Source organism: Ochlerotatus camptorhynchus, unplaced genomic scaffold (assembly GCF_037179485.1).
Source record: "Ochlerotatus camptorhynchus isolate MF236.1 unplaced genomic scaffold, CSIRO-AGI_Acam_v1.1 ptg000196l, whole genome shotgun sequence".
NCBI lineage: Eukaryota > Metazoa > Arthropoda > Insecta > Diptera > Culicidae > Ochlerotatus > Ochlerotatus camptorhynchus.
Window position 1 is genome coordinate 772,436 of NW_027040686.1, and position 24,658 is coordinate 797,093.

The 24,658-nt window shown below is 38.3% G+C and overlaps 1 protein-coding gene across 1 annotated transcript; it reads left to right on the plus strand.

Annotated features, from left to right (window-relative positions):
- The first annotated feature begins 11,695 nt into the window (after positions 1-11,695).
- Positions 11,696-13,762, plus strand: LOC135702676 (chaoptin-like). Its single transcript, XM_065223703.1, has one exon. It carries the CDS (start codon positions 11,696-11,698, stop codon positions 13,760-13,762), a length of 2,067 nt encoding a protein of 688 aa, XP_065079775.1.
- Positions 13,763-24,658: the final 10,896 nt, after the last annotated feature.

Here is a 24,658-nt window from a genome sequence, read left to right on the forward strand (position 1 = left end):
AAATTAGTAGTTTTGATCCTTATCTCAAAATATTTGACCCGTATTTTTTCATCTTGTCATTAGGGTGACCATTTCCATTTTGGGGTGGTTCAAAAAATAGATTTTTTTTTTCAAAAATGACTTTTTTCATAAATTTATTAAACTTATCACTGGGCTGATTTCAAAGATCAAAATATTAAATAAAAGATGATTAAAAATATATAATGATATTAAAAAACACATGTTAGTTATAAAGTTTTAGGTTTTCGCTCAGTACTCCAATGTGATTATGTAGACTACCATGCGTCTCCATTGATTTATAGCGACTGTTACATGGTCATGCATATAAATTTACATATATATACATAGGGGAAATGTCTCTAATGTTGGCCTATGGATCTAAGATTGGGCCCATCGCTAAAAATCTGCTATTTATCAATTTTATCTAGATGAACGCGTTATTGAGACGTTACTAATAGATATTTTTGGTTGCTATTGAAAATTTAGTCGATTGCTGAACTTATGTATGGGCCCAAATTAGGAACACTTAGGCCGACATTACCTGCATTTCCCTTGTAGGATAAATTAAGACAAACCATGTACAATACTAATAATAATAATTATAATAATAAATTGTATAACAAACTTGCCGTGCAAACTGAATGAGCAGTAATGTGTTATATTTTTAGGAAACTATATTTTATATCATAAGAAAAAGAAAAGAAAAAGGAAAAAAAAAGGTTTTGTGCCCATGGGAGAAGAGACTGCAACGAAGCTTCACTCCCACGGGTTTTCCTGCTGTAAACAAATAAATACTATGTAAAAAAAAGATCTAAATAACACATGATTTGAAAGATTTGCCCACCATTTGCATAAATTTGTACATGCGTCATTCTGTGCCAAATAACCGAGGCACCCCAAGTAACAATTTTGGTTTTATGAGGGTTCTGTAGGCCATGATTTAGACTTGCACAGCCAGTTCTATATGAAATCCTCAAGATTCTTACCAATACTCAATACAGAAAAGATCAACAACATGTTTTTATCATTCTGAAACATCTTGTAGCCCCCTGAAGCTTCAAGACACTAAATAAAAGCAAACTTCTTGTTCGGTGAGGCTTTCACGATATAATTTTGAAAGAAACAAATATGAGACTTTTTGATGAACAAACGATGTTTTCTGACGTTTGTTGGTACCTGTTTCCTTCAATAGGCTGTGACTGTATATAAAGGTATGTACAAATGCATGAAACATGTGAAAATATACCATATTGTTAAAAATGTAAACCAGGGGTAAGACGGACAACTTTTGACGGGGTAAAAGCGTCACCCTTCTTTATTGCGAAATGACTTTGATTGAAACTGAAATGATGTTTTTCCATATCAAGTATTAAGTGATATTGAAGAATCAAGAATTACAACCTTGAATCATCCATTTATGGTGAGATGTCACCATTCTTATTAATTTACATTCCCACAATAAAATAAATTTGGTTTTGTTCCCGGATGGTATCCGGATCATTTTTGTGAGTGGCTAATGTGGTCCACCATACTCAATTCAACTACCAATGACAATTTTTTAGAGTTCTCATGTGATTTGACGTGGCGCATGATGGATTAAGAGTTAATATGATTTTGACCACTTCCCCAGGGGTACCCGGAACATTTCAGGGTGTATAAAATGAGGCCCTGGGCACACAATATGACTCCTATTGATCATATTTTCTAATTCTCATGCGGTTTAATGTGTCACAATATAGGTTTGTATAGTTTTTGATCATTTCTAGATTTGTGCTCACAGGACTTATGGTCACTGGTACCTGTTCCGGCCATATCTGTGGAACGAGTTGACCGATTCCAAAGATATTCAATTATGATTTATGTGACTGTAGTACCATTCATGGGGTGCTTGTTGCGATCAATTGTGTGCAATGGTTGTCGAGAAATCTGTCATTGTCTGTCTTACCCCGATTGTTAAAAAACGAGTATTTTTTTAACGTTCCAAAAATTTATGAAACAGCATAAATTATGTGGTGAATCAGAAAATTTTACAATTTTTGTCCATAGATAAATGAATGCTTATTCAAGTGTAACAAAGCAACATGTGAAATTTCTTGCTCATTTTGAGCTACTAAATTTATTGCTTAGGGTGGCGGTGTTACCCCGTCTTCCCCCGTCTTCCCGTACCTGATGTTTCGTCATGCCGTAGAGTAACATAACGGCCAACTTTTTCAAACTAAAATAATCGTGCGCAAAAGTGACTTTTGCGCACGCTTTTCTTGCCTCTCGTCTACCATACCTAGAGCTTGAAAAATTGTGATAGTAGTATTTCATAACCTACCTACAGACAGTTTTGTTCATATGCAATTTATCTTCTATGTAGCGTTCTATAGAGAAACAAATAATGAATCATATCGTCAGGCCATTTTCCACAGAGGTGGCGCTGTTCCGCTGGTAGGAAGAAATAAAAATCTCTTTATAGAAATTTGTGAATAATTCGCTTTTAGCGCATATTCTGTTAAAAAAATGTGCACGACAGCCTAAAGAAATCATTTATGGACTTCACTTATTTGCCGGAAATTATTTTTAAAAACGTTCAATAAAACTAAAAATTATTTTTTCCCATATAGTTTGACCCTTACTAAAATGTTTGTTTATTTTCTTATTTATTGTGGTTCACATTATGTGATTATGTCTGAATCAAGTTTCTGTTTGATTTTAGTTTTACATAGAAATAGTTTACATTTAGCTTTTTAGGAAAGCAGAGAGAGAGAGAGAGAGAGAGAGAGAGAGAGAGAGAGAGAGAGAGAGAGAGAGAGAGAGAGAGAGAGAGAGAGAGAGAGAGAGAGAGAGAGAGAGAGAGAGAGAGAGAGTCGAGTACTAATACAAGACACTGAAGAAGTCTGAACATTGTAGACGAAAAACGCGTATCTGTTAAAGATAAGCAAATAAGGTAGTGGAATTAAATGAACGCTACTAACACTTCCCTCTCTCTTTATAAAAATAATCATGATTCTCGAACCTTAAGCATCGACGCAGATACACTAGCTGGAAGACGCTTCTTTTTCCTATTTGTACCTAGTTATGACGACTTGTTCGGCATAATTTTAGCAAACGCCATAATGGTCTTCGCCTGGATCAACCACTGATCTTAGGTATTTCAGCACGCTCCACAGTTAAGTACAGGCAAATGGTTTATTTTGTGTATAAAATAATTGTTGTTCAAACGTTGTACAAACTATTATGGATGATAGGTGGTAACATTTTGATCACAAATTCGGAAAAAAAAAACTCAATAACTTGCTATGAAATTTGAGAGTTCCCATAATTTCAGTTTGGGCGTTACCCCAACTAACATTTTCAGCTTTGTAAGCCAACTTTTCCAGCATTGTGCTGTAAAAGCTGAAAAGAAGCTTCAGATACAGCAACAAGCAAAAGCTAGCAACAAAGTTTTGAAGAGCGTTTACTCAACTTTCTCACAACCATTATTCAATTTGTCAGTCGCACTGAATAACATCAGCCAATAAACGCTAATGTCACTTCTATACACACACTACCCAACTTTCAACTTGTAGCTGCAAAACAAAGCTAACAAAGTGAATATATCAGGCATAACATTTGATAACGGCATAAAAGCATTTGTAAACAAACTTTCTAAGGCCATTTACACCCGAACCAAAGTACACCCGTATAAGGAATTCATTTTCGTCCGACAAAGGTGCGTTGTAGGTGGTAACGATCGATTCAGAACTGGTTGTTTCCACTGATTCTGAAAATAAATATAAAAAATGATTGATTATTAGAAAAAAAACATACAAATGATTTATTTTTTATTATTTACCTTGGCAGGGAAAAGGAACCATTCTGGACGGTCCCGCAACGGAAATTGATTCAATGCTGGTTGCTTCGATGGACTCTGAAAAATGATTGCAAAAAAGAAGAGTTTAAGTTAGTAGTTAGAAGAAAAGAATTGAAATTTAAAGAAGAATCACATGAATTTTCAAATAACGTACCTGCAGCAGCGATTCTGGATGGTCCTGCAACGGCTTCTTCGGTCACGGCATCATTGGGTTCATATAGTTTGTGGTAGCATCGTTGACAAATGAAGGAGCTACTCTCATCTATTTTAATCTTTTTTTCCACTGCATAATCGTACAATTTATTGGTGATTTTTCTGGCACATGAACTCAACATCCAAACATCACACATTGAACACTTACGTTTCATTTTTAGATATTCTTCAATTCAACTGTTCTAGTAGGAAACTTTGATTTCTAACTGATCATTTCTTTCATAACATTCGTTGTTTTATGTGAAGCATTATATCGTACCTATGAGTGAGTGATATACCTACGAGTCTAAGCTGTAACTCATAGGTATATCACCTGTTCGTAAGCAATGACGTCACTTCAAACAGCTGTTTCAGGTAAATAGATGAATATTGCGAATAAATACAAACACCACCAAATATTTCCAAATGTCACTAACACCGCGAAGCCTATTGGGCTGGAGCTTATGTAAAAGTCATTGCCTACGAACGAGTGATATACCTATGAGGTACAGCTTGGACTCTTAGGTACTGATGCAACATGCAAAAAATTTTTGGCATTGCTGACGTGTGGCATTTTTTCGCAACTTGTCATGGAAAAGGCCCTATGGGAGGAGTATTGAAACGAAACGCTTTAAAATTTGAGTATACGAAGGGAAAGGTAGGATCTGCAATGTTTAAAACTTGGTCTACGTGGTTTATGGACAGCCTCCAGGCTGAACTGAATGTTGCACCCAGCTTGTAAGTTACTCATAGATTTCATTAGTCACAGCTGCTGTGACTCGATGGAGACGCATTGTGAACTACCTTGCGTCTTCATCGTTTCCATGCACGTGTGGTGCATATATTGCGGATCAATAATTTTTTATTTAAAAAGAATTGTATCTCCAAAACTGCTTCTCCGACATCGCTTTTGATATGTTATGACATTTTTTGATATGTTATGTAAAATTAAATGATCTTTCAATTAAAAATACTAAAATAAGAAGTTGTTGAAGACCCTCGCAGTGAAAATCAAGAAAAAGCATTTGTAACATATTTTTTTTCCCACAAAATCAAATATCTCTGAGTGTTTCATAATTTTTCTTAAAACTACATTAAAACATCTTTCATTTGAAGGGTCAATGGTAAAAATCGGTCAAGAGGTTCAGAAGTTATAATTTTAAAAAAAAAAGACATTTTTGAAAAAAAATGATTTATTGGACCACCCTAACACGGAAATGGTCACCCTAATGGCGCAATAAAAAAATACGAGTCTAATATTTTTTGATAAGGAAGAACTATACCAATTTTCATGAAATTCTGAGACCCACTATAACTTTTTATAACTTTTAATCAAAACAAACAGTGTAGTACTAGAATTTAGACTAGAATGGAGTACGTTAATCTATTTGCTTAGGACCAATAGGCTAGTCAAGTACTGAGCTAATTTAAAATCGCAAGGGATGAAAGGAGGAGCTGAAGTTAAGTCACCTCCTAGGAAAGATAAAAAAAAATCATAAGCAATGTCCCTTACTATTATCTCAATGTAATTTAAAAAATAATTAATGGTTCTCGGCTCCGTGAAGTTTGTTTGTACATTTGAGTGTAACAAATAAACTAGTTTATGTTTAATAGATTTAAAGGAGATTGGGCAAAAATGTATGGAGACTGGTCCAAGAATATACATCAATGAGTGATATCTCATTCGAAAGGTATCATTGAGACAAGAAAAAGTTGGTATGAGGTCAAAAATTTTTACAGTGGGAGAAAAAAGTTACTCAATGTGTAACGTTAGGAATTGGTCATTTTTGCTCATTTTGCTATTGCATCAACTTTTCCTTTTGCATGAGGTGTATTGTGTCATCATCCCGGCACTTCCATAGAGGGGTGGTTTTCAAATGCTCCGTGGCTCCGAGTTACAAGCTCGCTGATCTCACATACGCTTGTAGGTAAATACGAGCAGCCTTACATCACTAATCTCTTTAATTGGGTGTCTCGGGGTACTCAATAAAGAAATCTGGCCTTAGCGCCTACTAAGTCAGATTAACGCTACGTATCAACGGAATGTAACAAGTATATAAGATGATTGTTAGAGAATTCTATAAACAGTTCAATAACAAGGATCCAATAGCACTGGAAACTAATAACAGGGATCAAGTGACCTCAGATTCCCGTATATGCCTATCATTATCATACACCATTGTTCGATTATTTCAATAAGGGAGCATCAACCTAGGTGAAAATAAATTAACTCCATGGCCTGTATTATATAATTACACTCTTATTTGTTGATCTCGCACTTTTTTATTTTTCTGATTTGCTATAAGTTCAGGTAACGTTTCAACGGAGCTCGAGTAGTGTAAACCAAATTCACTCAGATTTATTGCCAACTCCATTTTGATTGCCGGAATTCGTTAACTTTATAAATATCTCAGTATTTTGTGTTACATTTGTCCAGTTTTTCATGTAATAAAATTCATAAGAGTAATCCCAACAAACAATTTTAGCTGCAGATTAGCTTATACTGCCAAAATTTGCCTTATGCAGCTAATTGCCTGTATAAGCTGAGTTGCAGCTAAAATTGTTAGTTGGGATGTCAACTATCTTTAAAATATTTATTTGTTCTGCAGATACTTCGTTAAGCATTCGCTTCGAATAAATTCAATTGATTTCCCGTGCAACACAGAATGTTTTGCCAATTTTGTAACTGTTCGGTACTTCGAAGATGTCTTCGTCTGTTAACTACAATTACATCCTGATGTGGCCGTTTTCATTACTGATGCAGTTGTACCTAATGAGGTAGTACATCCGTTTATATTTTTGGGATGAGTGCCTCAATAAGCAAAAGATTTGTTTGAGTTGTTTGGATTTAGTGTTATGTAAAAATATTTGACCCTTATAACGGGTGTCATTTCATGGGGAAAATGAAGGGAAGTGACGAATTCTCATCCACGCTGAAGTGATTACTGGGCAAATCAAATAGGAAATCACTTCACCGTGAGTGACAAGTTATGATTTCACTTCGTTTTCATCGTGATAAAGGCTTGTATTTTGACCATGAATTGAGTGCAATATCAGGGTTGTTAATCGATAACTCGATAACGTATTTTTGTATACGTCTGCAATGGAAAATTCGCATAGCAGGACTTTTTGACTGATAACCCTTGTCAATATCATTCAATCTCACACAAACCAGATTTGTGCATATATATCCAGAACAACATGTGAAAAGGGTATACAAGCTTTTTGTAAACAAACCTTCTTATGCCCTTTTCTCGCCACCCATATGACACCAACGCAAACCTTTAACATCACCGGGTAGGGGACAGTTTCCCGTTCCCAATGATAATCCTGGTTTGCGTAGGCGACCCTCGGTTGGTGAGAATAGGGCCTACAAAGGTTTGTTTACAAAAAGCTTGTAGGCCCTTTTAACATGTGGCTCTTGATATATTGTCGTTAGAGTTGGAAACCGAAAGACCCACTCGTGACAATCGATTTTACTCTCGTGCTGTACGTTTAAGATATTGTCGCGCTTATGTTAAATTCTCATTTGGTGACGGTCGAAACGCGCCGCTCGTAAGCGCGATGCAAATCCGCTTATGTGTAACTTAGATAGTATTTTATGGCAGCGGCTTGAGGAGCGAATCCTGGATAAATAGCCGCCGTGTGTTAGCAGATGGTATAATCCCATTTTGAGAAATTATCCTGCAACACACAATAACGTCGCATCTATAGCGCATCATTTAACGAATAGCCTTCTCTGATGTTTATGAATTGCACAAGTATTAGTGCAGAACTTTGGGTGAATTCATAGTTTTTCTTGCACGAATACTTTTCATTTACTCCAAGTTCTGCACTAATACTTGTACATTTCACAAACGTCAGAGAAGTCTATACAGCGCACTAGATGTGACGTTATGTTTAACGTACAGAACGAGAGTAAAATCGATTGTCGCGAGTTGGCCATTTCGGTTTCCAAGTCTAGCGACAATAAATATAATGCAAGACTTAGATACTATATCGGTTGATTTGTCAACATTTTCATTCATAGATTATTTTTAACATCGAGGAATATCTCTGTCATGTTTACTGGGTCAGAACTAACCGAAATGCTCATGCTGGAAATGTACAGCTTAATACCGTGGGATTCCTCGAGATTGACGAGTATTCACGGCAGCAAATACATCTAATCGCTGTATTTTTACTAATTGCCACAACGATACAAGATGCCGTATTTCATCTGGAATCAAGAAGTTTTTGCTAATTCACCATTACAAATATGTTCCACAAAATTCCAGAGTGCCAGGAGCATTTACGCGAAAACGAATGGGATGAATTATTGGATTCTCCCAACCTAATCCACTATTTCAAAGTCACCCATCCAAAAAAAAAATGTTTGATATTTTTAGAGCTAAATGGATTGGATTTCGAAAACTTGTTGGAAATGGACGATAATTAACTGTGTTATTTATTAGGATTTGACAGTTCGAAAACAATCTTGAGCAAATTCCGTTCCTTACAAACAGATGTGACACTCCAGGCACGGCTTTGGGAATATATCTTGTAAAGTTGCGTAGTGGTGCATCGAACGAAAATCTAAGTGCATTGTTTAAAATGAGCTGATGGACACTTTACGACCCCTTAACAAAACCAGAGAATGTTTATTACTGGAGTGTGTACCCAGGTATTAAGGATTTGATCATATTGACCGAGAAGGCGTGGTGAGAAAAAAATCTCATGATCCTAGACGCAATACACGGAAACATGGATGTTCCACTGGAAATGCGAAAAGCATTCGTCATCTGCGATGGCACGTACATATGTGTTTTTCTTTTTAAAGCAGTAACTACTCTTTCCAGCAAAAATCGTACAGTCTCCATAAGTACGATAATCTATTGAAACCCTTTCTAATCGTTTGATGTGATGAATGCATAATTAAAGCAAATGATCCTTATGTAGCTACAACGTTGGATGCAACAATTTAAAAAAATTTGTTGCTCAGTGATGAAGGAGTGCTGAATTGATTTCTTAGGCTATGTGATGTTTTTATTTTGGACAGAAGATTTCGGGACGCTATGGAAGAACTGAGTTTATTCGGATATGAAGCAGTGATGCCACATTAAAAAAGCCGGAATCAAGACCAACTGACAACGGAGCTGGCCAATCAGTCACGGTTGGTTACCATCTGTCGATGGGTGATTGAGGTAGTTATTAATATTTATAATATTATATTCAAGCGAGGTTTCAAGTTCCGTCAAAGTTATTCCAATGTGGTTATGCAGCATATGTTTGAAGATTTCAGAGTGGTAGCAATCCTCATAAATGCGTTCTACCCACCTGTTGCGAACAACGCACGGGCTCCCGACTTTTTTGATATCATTAATGAAACAATCAACCTGCCCAATCGATTGTCTGAATACGTCATAAACAACCATTTGAGCAGGCAACGAGCAACTTTTTTGCTAATTTCTGGGGATCTATCAGAATTCCACGATTTAGCAGGAATATTTGGTTGCTAAGATGCAGAATTCATTCTCGACATGCTGGATCACGAAAATACTATAGTTACATTCTTGTTGGTCGAGACCAGGTGGGTAGAGAGGCAATAGGTTATTATTATTGCTCATGCATTTCTGGCAAAAGAACCCTAGGATGTTGTGCACATATTATGACTGTAGTATGGTTTTAAGATACGCAAGATTCCAGCATAATATTAATCAGTCTGCTAAATTTTTAGATAAAGTAATTGTTGAATAAGCAATATAACAAAAATCTACCCGAGGGCTAAAAATAACGCTAATAAAGCTTAAAAAATGATTTTTATCAGTTTACTAACTCCAGGTTATACAAGAGATTGTCTTTATTTTTTTTTCATATGATTTTAAAACTTTGATTTATTCGTATTAATTTAGTTCTAATAGCGTGTTTAGATTGTTACACTGGCATGTGAGACATCATTATTTTTTTCGATAAAGATGGAAAAAAAACTAAAACACATCAAATTCGTTTAGAATATACGGGATAACTTTTTTCTCCCCCGATAAAAAGTTTTGACCCCATACCAACTTTTTCTTGTCTTAATGAAGAAAACAACAGTGACAAAAAAAGTGCGCACTTCAAAAGTCGATATGTTTTCGATAAGTTTCCATCGGAAACTGGATTGTTTATGTTTTGATAATTTGACATGTTTTGAAGCAAACGGCTCAATCTGGTGCATTTGTACACGTGATCGCATTTGATTTAGTTGAAAAAAAGGAGAACGCAGTGATTTCTAAAGCAACTCCCTTATGTATCAAAAAATTGGTGGTTCGTGATGTGCAAACCGGTGAATCGCACCGGGCTGTCGCTAGAAAGTACAGTTTCAGAAAGGCAGCGGTTGAGAAAATTCTTCTGAAACTAAAACGTTTGGATCAGTGGTGGATCGCTATGGCAGAGGCAGGAAGCGCAAAACGGATGCGAGAACGGACAACAAAATCATGCGCGAAGTCATGAAGAACCCGAAACTAACTGTCCAGGAAACCCTTCACCTATCAGTTTTCAGTCGATCTGTTCGTCACCATCACCGTAACACAGGGATTGCGTAGAAAATTTCATATTTATTCTGCAAAATTCGATTTAAAATGATAATATGATGACTATGTAGACTTGAGTCTACGAGAGGGAGAGAGGAGGTTAAAACAACACCTTATCATTGTAATGATTAACAGCGATTAACGATAAGATTAGAGTTCAATGTTGGTCAACTGATTGCTTTTGCCTGTTTTCTGAGAAACGTTCGTTTTATGAGTATGAAATGATATCTCTGAAAAACTGATAAAAAATTCGATAAACTCGAAGCGGCGAAGCAAAAAAATGCATTGAGACTATGACAATCAAGTAAAAAACACATTGCATTATAAACCATTGTCATAAGTGAATCGAACCCTTATAACACTAGTCGGTAGTATTTATGCACTTTGGCCATTAGCTGTGAATTAAGTAGAGTTTGCCTCGCTAAATACAAATGTGAACCTAGATTTTACGTATCACGTACCGTTTTGGATAAATATTCGGCTCTGGTAAGTTGATTTTCTGCTCTGCTCTTTGACAAATATAGTGAATTTTGTAGAACAGATGTGGCTTAACCTATTCGCAAAACCAGATTTTTTGAGAAAAGTGAGTTTAAATTCATGAAACTGAAATACTGAGTATAAGTATGAGCTGACAGTATATCAGCAATGGAAGATCAAATGGTGAACTGAACAGGGTTTCTTTCTTGCTTGGCATCTCAGTTATTGATAATTCTGAACATTATGTGACTGGATTCCCAAGTAACCAAGCCATTTTGTAGTATAAGTTGGTATATCACATTTATATTGCAAAAACAGTGTTGGCATAGGATCTTCAAACGGATTTTGAATTGCACACTTATAAACTTTACCGGATTAATAAACTAAATAATAATTTTGATGGCTCCAACAAAACACGGTTCTATTACATAATCATCTAATAGGCAACAGAGCTCTGGTAACTTTTGAATAATGTATTACAAGGATGCAACCGTTAAGTATATCACGTGAATTTGACGAAAAATAAACCCACTCCCACTGTTTATCTAGCGTTTCTTTCCCCTTACAGTGTGACGTTCTTAATGTCTTCAAAGATATTGATAATAATAAAAAAAAATATTTAGTTTCGTTACACAGAATGGCAAACCAACATTCAATTCACATACAATGGTTTTTGACAACGATAATCCTTATCGGAGGAACCTCTTCTGACATCACCTGCTTAGTGACCAAACATCCCATCATCAACGAAACGATGTACAAGGCCTATCGTAGCCTCTATACGCTAGACATGAGCAACCAAACGGGATTCAAATTCCCAATAGACCAAGTTATGCTGATTCACGATGGTCTATCACGATACCATTGCAACAATTGTGGAGTACATTCCATCTATCGGGTGTCCTTATCGAAACTGCCACAACTAACTCATCTTATGCTGGAAAACAATACCCTCGAATACATACACCCGGATGCATTCGAGTACAACACCCGGTTGGGAAAGGTTAATCTTGCCGGTAATCAACTTTCCACATTCAATTCGGAAGCAGCAATTCGGCACATTTCTAGCCTATGGAAGCTAGATCTAAGTTGGAACGAGCAATTTGACTTGCACAGGGTGGATCTGCAAGGTACAAGGTTAATGTTCTTCACTTGCAATCATTGCCACACTACAATCCTCAATCGAACAACATTGACCAGCATGCCGAAGCTTTCGCAGCTGTATCTTTCGAATAATGGAATGGAGCAAATCGATGATGATGCATTGGTACAGGCAAAGTATATCCAGATTATGAACGTTGATGAAAATCAGAACTTGCAACGGTTGAACCTCATATCGGAATCGATCAAGAAACTGAGTGCCAAAGAATGTAATTTAGGAGGAACACTGAATACATCTAAGCTGCCGATGCTGGAGTTTATCAATGTAAGAAAGAACAAGATTAACTGGTTGTATGAGCATGGATTCATGCAGAATACAGTCCTCAACGGTGTCCTGCTGAACGATAACTTAATCGAAAAGGTCCCTAATTTTTTGTTGGATCTTCCTTTGAACGGGTTGTGGAGGCTGTGTTTGGATAGGAATCCATTGCAACCGGGCTTCCAAGTTGATGCAGCAAAGGATTTGTATGCAGCGAAAAAACTCCGTAACAATTGTTTGGATGATGCTAATCATTTGCATAAGTTTGAAAACTATTTACCGAACATCAATGGAAAAGCAGTTTACAAGAAGTCTCCTATTCATGACCTTAGTAGTGATGGTTTGACGGTAGATCTTTCGAATAGAAACATCGTCTACATAGAACAAGACTATCTAGTTGATAATGAAAATGTGAAGAAAGTATTATTTAACGATAACCATTCATTTGACTTTCAACAAAATAGGGTGTTTCTTAAAAGCTCATCGATTGAAGGATTGTCATTGAAGAACTGCTCGATTACGACAATATACGAGGCAACGTTCAAAGAACTACACAATTTAAAATACTTGCATCTCCAAGGCAACAAAATTCAATTCATTCGTTCCGATTCCTTGTTCAAAAATAATCCAAACATATTATTCATAAGCCTGGCTAACAACAAACTTGATTTCATTGCTGCACTTGCATTCCAAAAGTTAGAGAAATTGGAAATCCTTCAGCTTGACTGGAATGAACGTCTATCCAACAAGGCCAACGATCCGTTCCTACTGAGCAAATCACTACGGAAGCTCAGCTGCAGACACTGTCGATTTGAATGGCTGGATGCGATGACCCTAGTAGGGTTGCCAAATCTGCTAGAGCTGAACCTAGAGCACAATAACATAGCGATCCTGGATGCCAATAGCCTGCAGTGGACAACTCAACTGAAGTACTTGAATCTACACTACAATCATCTGCTGGCCTTTGAACCGAACATCAACCAGCTGAGCCGATTGAAGACACTATGTCTGGGAGGTAGTCCAATTTTTGACTTGGAGCATCCGAAGAATCAAGTTCTGGTAGACAATATCCAGAAGATGATTCAACTGGACAAGGGTTGTTCAGATAATACATTTTCAAAGGAATTGGATAAACGATACAACAAAGTCAAAAATGAAACCAAGTTGCATCCAAAGATTGAGCATGCATCATTGATGAATTTTGAAAAATCATCGGCCGAGTGTTTTAGGACAAATATGGCTATTCCATTATTGCTATGTTTTGTTGATTTTTTGTTATTCTAAGTTCCATTTGTTAATCAGTGGTACGAGCGGTTAGAGCACGTAGTCGACTTAGACGTCCTTATTTAGAAAGATGTTTAATTTTTTTTTTCAATCTATTTCTATTGGGATAGGATTAGCACACTGTGCCTACCCGAGCATAGTCAGATACTAAAATATTATCAAAATGATATCACATTTAAAAGTTTTTTTTTTTTTAAATGCGTTTATTTTTCCAGGCTCATTTTCCGTAGCTTTGCGGAGCCGATATTCATCGTTTGGGTTACAAGATTACTTAAAACTAACGTTAGTAATGCGGGGGCCGATTACTCGCGGCTATCTCGAGGTTTGTTGTAACAAATTGTAACAAACGGGTGGCAGGGTAGGGATTGAGATCACAAGGTTTTTTAGAGCAATGTGCTCTTAATCTTGAACTAAACGACATACTGGAGAAAAAGACAAACATGGGGGTACACCGATGGAGACCTAGCGACTTGAGAGAACACAAGATGCCACTAACTACTAAATCCTCAGATCGATCCGTTTTAAAAACACATAAATTAAATTAAAATATTCGAGATCTCGGCTCGCCAAGATGTCTCTAACGGGCCGCATAGGTTGTTTTCCTCGGGCCCTGAAGGATGAGGATAACTTGGATATAGCAACACAATGTAGGGTGCATGACCAAAGCACGTGGTCGATATCGTGATAGCCACTACCACAAGCGCACAAATTGCTGCCTGCGAGCCCGATTCGGAAGAAATGCGAGTCTAACGAGTAGTGATTATACATGAGCCTTGACATGACACGTATAAAGTCACGGCTCATGTCCAACCCTTTGAACCATGGCTTGTTCGATACATGTGGGAGAATAGAATGTAACCATCTTCCCAGATCACTCTCATTCCATTTTTGTTGCCAGTTGGTGAGGACGTGCTGACGGGTAATTGAAAAAAATTCCGCAAAGGCGATTTGTCGATCAAAAATATCGCCTTCCATAGCGCCCACCTTAGCTAGCGAGTCCGCTTTCTCATTACCCGGAATTGAGCAATGAGATGGGACCCAAGCTAAGGTGATAGTATAGGAGCAGTTAGATAAAGTACTCAATTTTGCTCGGATTTCGGTCAGGAAATACGAGGAGTGCTTCATCGGTCTCATTGATCGAATAGCCTCCAACGAGCTAAGGCTATCAGTAAAAATAAAATAGTGATCAGATGGCAGTGAGGCAATTTGCTCTACTGCGTAGAATATGGCTGCTAGTTCCGCAACGTATACGGAACAGGGTTTTTGCAGTTGATATGAGGCGCTATGAAATTCGTTGAATACTCCAAATCCAGTGGAAGCGTTTATAGTTGACCCATCTGTGAAAAAACTCTTATTGTTACTAACATGGTGGTACTTGTTTGCAAAAATTAAGGGAACAACCATCGATCGATGGTGATCTGGTATTCCACGGATTTCTTGCAACATGGTCAGATCAAAATTTACAGAGGAACTATAAAAGTCTTGAAGGCAAACACGAGAGGAATTGAATGAAGAAGGGCCAATCTCCAGCGTCATGTACTCGTAATAGAGACTCATCAATCTTGTTTGATGATTTCTGTCGAGCAGCTTCTCAAAGTTTTCTATTATCAATGGGTTCATTACTTCACAACGGATAAGAAACCGGAAGGACAGTTCCGCGAAATGATCTGTCAGTGGGAGAACACCCGCGAGTACTTCGAGGCTCATCGTATGCGTCGAGTGCATACAGCGCGATTCGGAGGCAACGGTATTGAACCCGTTGCAGCTTCAAGATATGTGTTTTCGCCGCGGATTGAAAGCAGAAGCTACCGTACTCTAGAACCGACAAGATGGTTGTTCGGTACAACCTGATCAGATCTTCCGGGTGTGCTCCCCACCAAGTTCCAGTAATTGTACGAAGAAAATTGATTCTTTGTTGGCATTTTTGTTTCACATACGCAATATGTTTTCCCCATGTGCTTTTGGAATCGAACCAGACACCTAAATACTTGAAAGATATACTTTGAGTGATTGTTCTACCCTTTAGTTGAAGCTGTAACTGTGCAGGATGATGCTTCCTAGAAAAAAACAACCAACTCAGTTTTCTCCGGAGAGAATTCGATACCCAGCTTCATAGCCCAAGTAGAAAAATTGTCTAAGGTATCTTGCAATGGTCCTTGCAGGTCCGGTGCACTTGGCCCTATAACGGACACAACCCCGTCATCTGCAAGCTGCCTTAGCGAGCAATTTTCATCAAGACAACCATCAATGTCTTTTACATAGAAATTATAAAGAAGGGGGCTTAAACATGAGCCCTGGGGGAGACCCATGTAACTAATTCGTGAAGTTGTCGAGTTTCCATGAGAAAAGCTCATATATTTCTCAGACAACAAGTAGCTCAAATAGTTGTTCATAATTGGTGAAAGCCCACTATCGTGGAGTTTATCCGAAAGGACATCGATACAAACAGAATCAAAAGCCCCCTTAATGTCCAAGAAAACTGAACCCATTTGCTGTTTTTGCGCATAGGCCAGTTGAATTTCAGTTGAAAGCAACGCAAGACAGTCGCTCGTTCCTTTGCCTCTCCGAAATCCAAATTGCGTATCTGAAAGTAAACAATTCGACTCGACCCAATTGTCTAGACGAAAAAGAATCATTTTCTCCAACAATTTCCGTATACAGGACAGCATCGCGATGGGACGGTACGAGTTATAATCCGACGCGGGTTTACCAGGTTTTCGAATGGCGATAACTCTCACTTGCCTCCAGTCATCCGGAACAATGTTGTGCTCCAGAAATTGATTGAATAAGTTCAACAAGCGTCTCTTCGCGACATCTGGGAGATTTTTAAGCAAGTTGAACTTGATTCTATCCATTCCTGGAGCTGAATTGTTACATGAAAGGAGAGCAAGTGAGAATTCTACCATCGAAAACGGGGAATCTATTTCGTTATTACCCGACGGACGATCACGAACGTTGGTTTGAACTTTCCGCGCGAAGCTGAATATCCAACTGTCCGAGTACTCCTTGTCTTCGTTAATCGGTGATGACGCGTTTCGCATTCTCCTGCCGACATTCCAGAGTGTTCTCATGGAAGTCTCTCGCGACAAACCATCGACGAACCGACGCCAGTAACCGCGTTTTTTTGCTTTGATTAAGTCCTTAAAAGTTTTCTCGAGGTCGGTGTACCGCTCGAAATCCCCGACCTTGCCGTGTTTGCGGAACCGTTTAAACGCGGCGGACTTCTCGCTGTTCGCGTCGGTGCAATCCTTATCCCACCACGGGGTGGGAGGTCGCTTGCGGACGGAAAGACCCGGAACACGTTTCGTCTGTGCTCGGAGCGCAGAATCGATGATAAGACGCGCGAGAAAGGAGTACTCGTCCAGCGGAGGAAGTACGTCAACCGATTGACTGGCATCAATAACCGCGGTCGCGAATTTTCGCCAGTCAATGTTTTTCGTAAGATCGTACGCGATGTCGACCGAACGTGTGAACGTGATGAACCATTGACAATAGAAATTTTGATTGGCAAATGGTCACTACCGTTACTTTCCACGAGCAATCCAACGATAGTGAACTCGAACAAAGTGAGAGGTCTAATCTGCTTATTTTTGCTGGAGGTTTGGCTACTCGTGTTGCTTCCCCGGTGTTCAGAATTGTCATTTTGAAGAAGTCGCACATGTCGTATATCAAGGTTGAGCGGTTGTCGTCGTACAGTTCCCCCCAGCCTGTACCGTGAGAGTTAAAATCTCCCAAGATCAGCCGTGGCTCCGGCATAGCCGTGCAGATATCCGAGAAACTTTGACGAGAAATCGTTGTTCTCGATGGAAGATATACTGAGGCAATACTGAGGCATTTACCTCGAATGTTAAACTGACATGCAACAACTTCAATGCCTGTCACGGTAGGCAGATCGATTCTATGAAAGGAATGGAGCTTATTAATCCCGAGAAGCACCCCTCCATACGAATCTGCTCGATCAAGGCGAATAATGTTAAAATCGTGGAAAGGGAGATCGGTGTCTGAAGAAAGCCATGTTTCACAAAGAGCAAATGCATCACAAAGTGAGTTGTGAACTAAAAATTTGAATGTGTCAAGTTTCGGTATAAGACTTCTACAGTTCCACTGAAGAACAGAGATCATATCCCCGACCTCATTCGGAAAATTATCCATCAAAGGATATGATCGATGCAAGGAAGGACCACCTAGAAGCTAGTTGCTTCAAAAGAGTTTTCACCACTGGCAGCACTAAATTAATAATGCTCCTCGTTGAGTCAGAGACATTGAATATACTGAAGAAGCTATCAACAATACCAGAAAACGTGAACATGGGGGCATGTTCTTGCTGATTATTCAGCTGCTTTTCTGGCCGAAAAACTGGGACATCTGGGGTTTTAGATGATCCTGAAAGTGACGGAAAGTTCTTGTCATAATTACAAGGTTTAAAACCCGGTGGAATGGGTTTCGGTGTATTTCCGTTACCTCTTGATTTTTCCAAGGTGGAAGGGTGGTCCGTACGAGTGGCCTTACGAGGCTTTTCGGTGTTGTGTTTTTTTGCTCGTTTTCTCGTATTGCCTTTAAAGACAAACGGACTACCCTCACCGACCTCTGAGTCAGAGTCTAGATCATCAACTGGCAAAATGGAGAACGTGTTACTGCTTTTTGGTGTGGTCTGAGAAGATGAAGCGGTATTCTTCAAGAGTTCTGCTAGTGTTCTCTTGGAGCGAGCTTGCAGAGACCGCTTAAGTTTTTCTCCCTGCTGTTTATACCTCGGGCAGTCAGTCAGGGTATGTAGGCTTTCCTTGCAGTACACGCATTTTGGAGGAGCACCGCAAGGGCCCTCTTGATGTTGCTCGCCACACTGATCGCAGCATGATTTGTTCGAGCAGTAGTCCGATGACCGATGACCAAGTTGTTTACATTTCGAGCAGTTCATTACCCGGGGTACAAACAGACGTACAGGCAGCCGAACCTTGCCAATAGCGACGTAGTGAGGTAACGCTGAACCCGAAAAGGTCACACGAAACGAGTTTGACAAGGAATACGTTTTTTTGGAGCCTACTACGGATACTGACTGCATTTGAAGGCAGTCCAATATCTTCACCTTCGGCAGGGCACGGTTTTTAAAGATTCCGAAGGAATCGGGACCCAAGAAATCATCACTAGTCAAACTCGCTTCGGTGACCACTCCTTCAATTTCTACCTCACTACTGGGTATGTAGACTCGGTATTCCAATGAAAAAAGCTCGCACGCAACAATTTGGTTAGCCTGCTTCCGGTCATCAACGGTAACGCGCAGTTTTATTGGTGTTACCTTGAAAATATCGGTAACGGCCGAAAAATGTGTTGTTAGATCCTTAGAGATCCTCGGAATGTTCAAAGGTTTTTGTTTGGGTCGGAAAAAAACAACCCATGGGCCTTTCGAGGCTTCTGGGTAAGCCTTTAGGCGGGGGAGCGCAGAGGTTTTCGAGGGCAATGGTGTGGGGGGTGCAGGTGGACGAGGAGGAGATGGTGGGGGAGAGGGTTGTGGGCGATATCTTTTCTTGGGATATGCTCCAGTATTTTTGCTGGAGAGCGAGTCAACTGGGACGTCAAGGGTTTCCATTTCCACAACTTCCTCGATGTGAGGAGGAATTAAGAGTTTCGTCGTCTGAGATGGAAAGCGACCATCCCCCGCCTTTATCATTTTCATCCATTGCGGTTAAATATCGCTGCAATGGTGTTTTTAATAAATATTTTACAAATAATTACAGTAATTTCAAATAGTATCAAAAAAATGCAAAAATAAAATAAAATTAAAAATTAAAAAAAAAATACATAAAAAATGAAATAGTTTTACTCTTATAAAGAGTAATACGAAAAAAGGAAAAAAAAAACAAAAAAAAAGAAAAAAAAAATATATATATACTAAAAAAAAAAAAAAATTTAGTTCACTCTAGCTATGCTCTACTTATAAATAGTACGAGAAAAAAAAAACCAAGAAAAAAAATTATAGATACATACTATTTACAAAATTTTGAATCACCCTAATTATGACCCAACCTAATCTAATATTGGACCATGCGGGAAGATGCGATACTGGTGAAAACAAAGCGACACGGTATACCTATTGCACTGAGGCGGCAGATGACTGGTGCGAGGCTATTGTTTGCCCCAACGGCTGTTGGGTCGATAACCTGATAGCTGGTATGCCTCGGTCGCCTCGGTAGGCAATTTAACGTGCTTTCGTTGTTGCTATCAATGGGATGATGTGATGATGCGATGATGGTGATTAAAGCTGGACCGTAAGCAAAGCGCTCGGCGTATGGTTAACGGCTTCCTCACTCGCGCACTAGTTGTATTAGCACTATGCCAACTAACTTTGGCGAGAAAAAACCCTCGCGTGGGGAAAAACTCAAAAACTCAAATACTAGTGTCGTACAACGAGACCGATGCGACTTGACCGGCTCAGCGTGCGAGACGGAATCTCGGACAAAGTTGGGACGCCCTTTTTTGCTTTGATACCATAAGGGACTGACTTAATATGGTTTGTAGCTCATGAAATATTTCCAAAAATTAACTATTTTTTTGAGCTATCAAACTTGTTACAGAACCATACGGTTTCAAAATAAACATAGGGGTGTCAACTTTTTGCCTGACCAAAAATATGGAAATTTGGCATTGCTGCTCTCAAGTGGTACATTCATGATACTGATCCTGGAGCTCCGCAGTTTTTGCGAAATCACTTGAAGCTGCGATATAAGATAGAATTTAGGATAATGCCAACGGACCCGGATGGCCAAGGAACCGTTGTTTGAAAGATCCTGAACATCCGTAAAATTTTCAATCCATGAAACTGATCCTAAAACTCAGTGGTTTTTTTAAACACTTGGAACTGTGATATAAGAAAACACTTTAGGTTGTGACGTAAACATAGACCTGGGTGGCCATGGAACCATCCTCTGGAAGATCCTGAACATCCGTAAAAGTAGTCAATCCATGAAACCAATCCTAGAGCTCCACGGTTTTTTAGAAAGCATTTGGAACTATGAAATAAGAATGAATTTCAGGTGGTGACATAAACATGGACCCGGATGTCTATCCTCCAGGAGATTCTTAACATCTATAAGAGTGCTAAATCCATGAAACTGATACAAGAGCTCAGTGTTTTTTTTAATCGTCTTCTGAAATGTTTACAGTTTTCTCTCTACCAATACATACGTGAGCGATAGATCTCCACATCTTCAGGTTGCACCAATACAATTGTATTGCTAAATGTGGAGGAATTTCGTATAAACAAGATCGTTGATTGGCCATAGCCATCCGGGCCATATTTATGTCACGACCCCAAATTCCTTCTTATATCACAGTTCCTAATGTTTTTGAAAAACACGGAGCTCTTGGATCATGTTCGTGGTTTGACTACTTTTACGGATGTTCCGCATCTTTCGAGGACCGTTCCGTTGTTTGTAGGATCCATATATAGGAACCATGACTGTATTCTGGTTAACTATGAACATTTGTGACCATTAATCTAAATTATAGGCCTTGAACCACTAGCAAAACACACACATTTTATCTAGTAGGTAGCCATCGATCGGTGCTCATATCTCCCGCTGTGATGCAAATGCCCCTAGGAATGAGTTTCTCGAGAGTATCCCCACGCGAATGTATTGCGATCAACGGTTAAACTGTGGTTGATTCTCCCACTCGGTAGTAGGAATGTGTGTAGTCGGTACAATCAAACTGATGACGAACTGAACCAAGTGTTGCGTCGATCATGCAGTGGTATTCTGAAGCAATGTGCATCTCGCATGTAAACAAAGTATATCACGCGAAATTGACAAAAAATAAACCCCCTCCCACTGTGTATCTAGCGTTTTTTTTTTTTTTTTTTTTTTTTTAACTCTTTATTTGTTCCAAATTCAAAATAAATTACATTTCATTTTTAACCTAGGTGCTCCAGTTACTACAGTAACTTACCAGCCTTAATTGTTATAATATATATCTAAGTGTTTTTACATTGTTCCTGCCTTGGCAATTCAGTATTTTAAACAGGTTTTTAAAACCTGCATGTCAGTATAACAATTGATAGCTTAAAACTAAATAACTAAAACTAAATCTTATCTAAGTATAAAGGGAATTAATCGTTGCAATTGAGGATTGCAACGATTTTTGCCTGAAATTATTCATTATTTTGTTGGACATTTGTGCTAAAGTCTCAACATTCGAAATTCTATGTACTTCGGTTGTACTGTACCAGGGAGGCAACTTCAAAATCATTTTCAGAATTTTGTTCTGAATCCTTTGAAGTGCTTTTTTCCTGGTAGTGCAGCAACTAGACCATATTGGTACAGCGTAAAGCATGGCCGGTCTAAAAACTTGTTTAAATATTAGAAGTTTATTCGTCAGGCAAAGTTTGGATTTCCTGTTTATAAGAGGATACAAACATTTTATATATTTGTTACATTTGGCTTGAATGCCCTCAATGTGATCTTTAAAAGTTAATTTTTGGTCAAGTATTAATCCAAGATATTTCACTTGGTTTGACCAGGAAATTGGAACTCCGTTCATAGTGACTATGTGACTACTACTAGGTTTCAAAAACGAAGCTCTAGGCTTATGTGGAAATATTATAAGTTGAGTTTTGGAAGCGTTGGGAGAAATCTTCCATTTTTGTAAATAAGAAGAGAAAATATCTAAACTTTTCTGAAGTCTGCTGCAAATAACACGAAGACTTCTTCCTTTAGCGGAAATGCCTGTGTCATCAGCGAACAAAGATTTGTGGCAACCCTGAGGCAAATCAGGGAGGTCCGAAGTGAAAATGTTATACAATATAGGCCCAAGAATGCTACCCTGAGGAACTCCTGCCCTAACAGGTAGTCGATTAGATTTGGAATTTTGATAATTTACCTGCAGAGTTCTGTCAGTTAAATAATTTTAAACTAATTTCATAATATAGAGTGGAAAATTAAACTTTTTCAATTTAGAAATCAAACCTTCATGCCAAACACTGACGAATGCATTTTCTATGTCTAGAAGAGCAACTCCAGTTGAGTGGCCTTCAGATTTGTTTGAACGAATTAAATTGATAACTCTTAAGAGTTGATGAGTAGTTGAATGTCCATGCCGAAATCCAAACTGCTCATCTGCAAAAATTGAGTTCGTATTGATGTGAAGCATCATTCTATTCAAAATTATCTTTTCAAAAAGTTTACTTATTGAAGAAAGCAAACTTATTGGACGGTAGCTAGAAGCTTCAGCTGGATTTTTATCCGGCTTCAAAATTGGAACAACTTTTGCATTTTTCCATTTATCAGGAAAGTATGCCAAATGGAAACATCTGTTAAATAATTTTACCAAGAAAGACAAGGTACTCTCTGGGAGTTTTTTGATGAGGATATAGAAAATTCCATCATCACCTGGAGCTTTCATATTTTGAAATTTTTTAGTTATAGACCTTACTTCGTCCAAATCAGTCCCCCAGGAATCATCAAAAATATTTTCCCGAGAGAAAATATTCCGAAAATCCCGAGCAACCTGATTCTCAATAGGACTAGTAAGACCCAAACTGAAATTATGGGAACTCTCGAATTGCTTAGCAAGTTTCTGAGCTTTTTCCAAATTTGTGATCAAAATTTTACCACCTTCTTTAAGAGCTGGAATTGGCTTTTGAGGTTTTTTCAAAATTTTTGTTAGTTTCCAAAAGGGTTTGGAACTCGGGTCTAATTTAGAAACATTATTTTCAAAAGTTTTGTTCCTCAGGGCAGAGAATCGCTTTTTAATTTGTTTTTGCAAATCCCACCAGATAACTTTCATGGCAGGATCGCGTGTTCTTTGAAATTGTCTCCTACGGACATTTTTAAGACGGATCAAGAGCTGAAGATCATCGTCTATTATAATTGAATCGAATTTAACCTCGCATTTTGGTACTGAGGCAGCTCTTGCTTCAACTATAGAAGTAGTCAGAGATTCAAGAGCATAATTAATTTCATCTTTGGTTTGCAAAGGAATGTTTGGATCGAAGTTATATTCCATAAATGTTCGATATTGCTCCCAATCAGCCCTATGGTAATTGAAAGTAAAGCTGTTGGGATTAGAAATTATTTCTTGGGATATTTCAAAAGTTACTGGAAGGTGATCAGAACCGAAGTCAGCATGGGTAACCAATTGGCTACAAAGATGACATGAATCAGTTAAGACCAAATCAATAGTTGAGGGATTTCTTGCAGAAGAAAAGCATGTTGGGCTGTTTGGATATTGAATAGTGTAATAACCTGCAGAACAATCATCAAACAGAATGTTACCATTGGAATTGCTTTGAGCATTATTCCATGAGTGGTGTTTTGCATTAAAATCACCAATAATGAAGAATTTAGACCTATGACGGGTAAGTTTCTGGAGGTCACCCTTGAGAAAATTCTTTTGCTGGCCTACGCATTGGAATGGCAAATAGGCAGCTATAAACGTAAGTTGTCCAAATTTTGTTTCAACAGAAACTCCCAAAGTTTCAAAAACTTTGGTTTCAAATGAAGAAAGAATTTTATGCTTGATTCGTCTATGAATAATGATGGCAACGCCACCACAGGGTCCATCAAGACGATCATTTCTATAAATCAAGTAATTTGCGTCCTTCTTAACCTTATGGTCAGGTTTAAGGAACGTTTCAGTTATAACGGCAATATGCACGTTATGAACTCTCAAAAAAATAAATAGCTCGTCTTCATTATCTTTAAGAGATCGAGCATTCCAATTTAAAATGTTTAAGGGGGTATTCCCGATCTTTTTTTTCAAAAAATCAAATTTTTTTTTTCACGTTTTTTTGTACTTTAGACTATATACTTTCATCCCCCCAAGCCGTTTTCCGATCAGCGAATTCGGTGTCCAGGCATAGCTGACAAATGGTAAGAACCCCCAAATGGTTTTAACTAAAGTCAA

What these genes read in the sequence shown, in the direction of transcription:
- LOC135702676 (XM_065223703.1), top strand. Translation starts at nt 11,696, where the DNA reads ATGGCAAACCAACATTCAATTCACATACAATGGTTTTTGACAACGATA.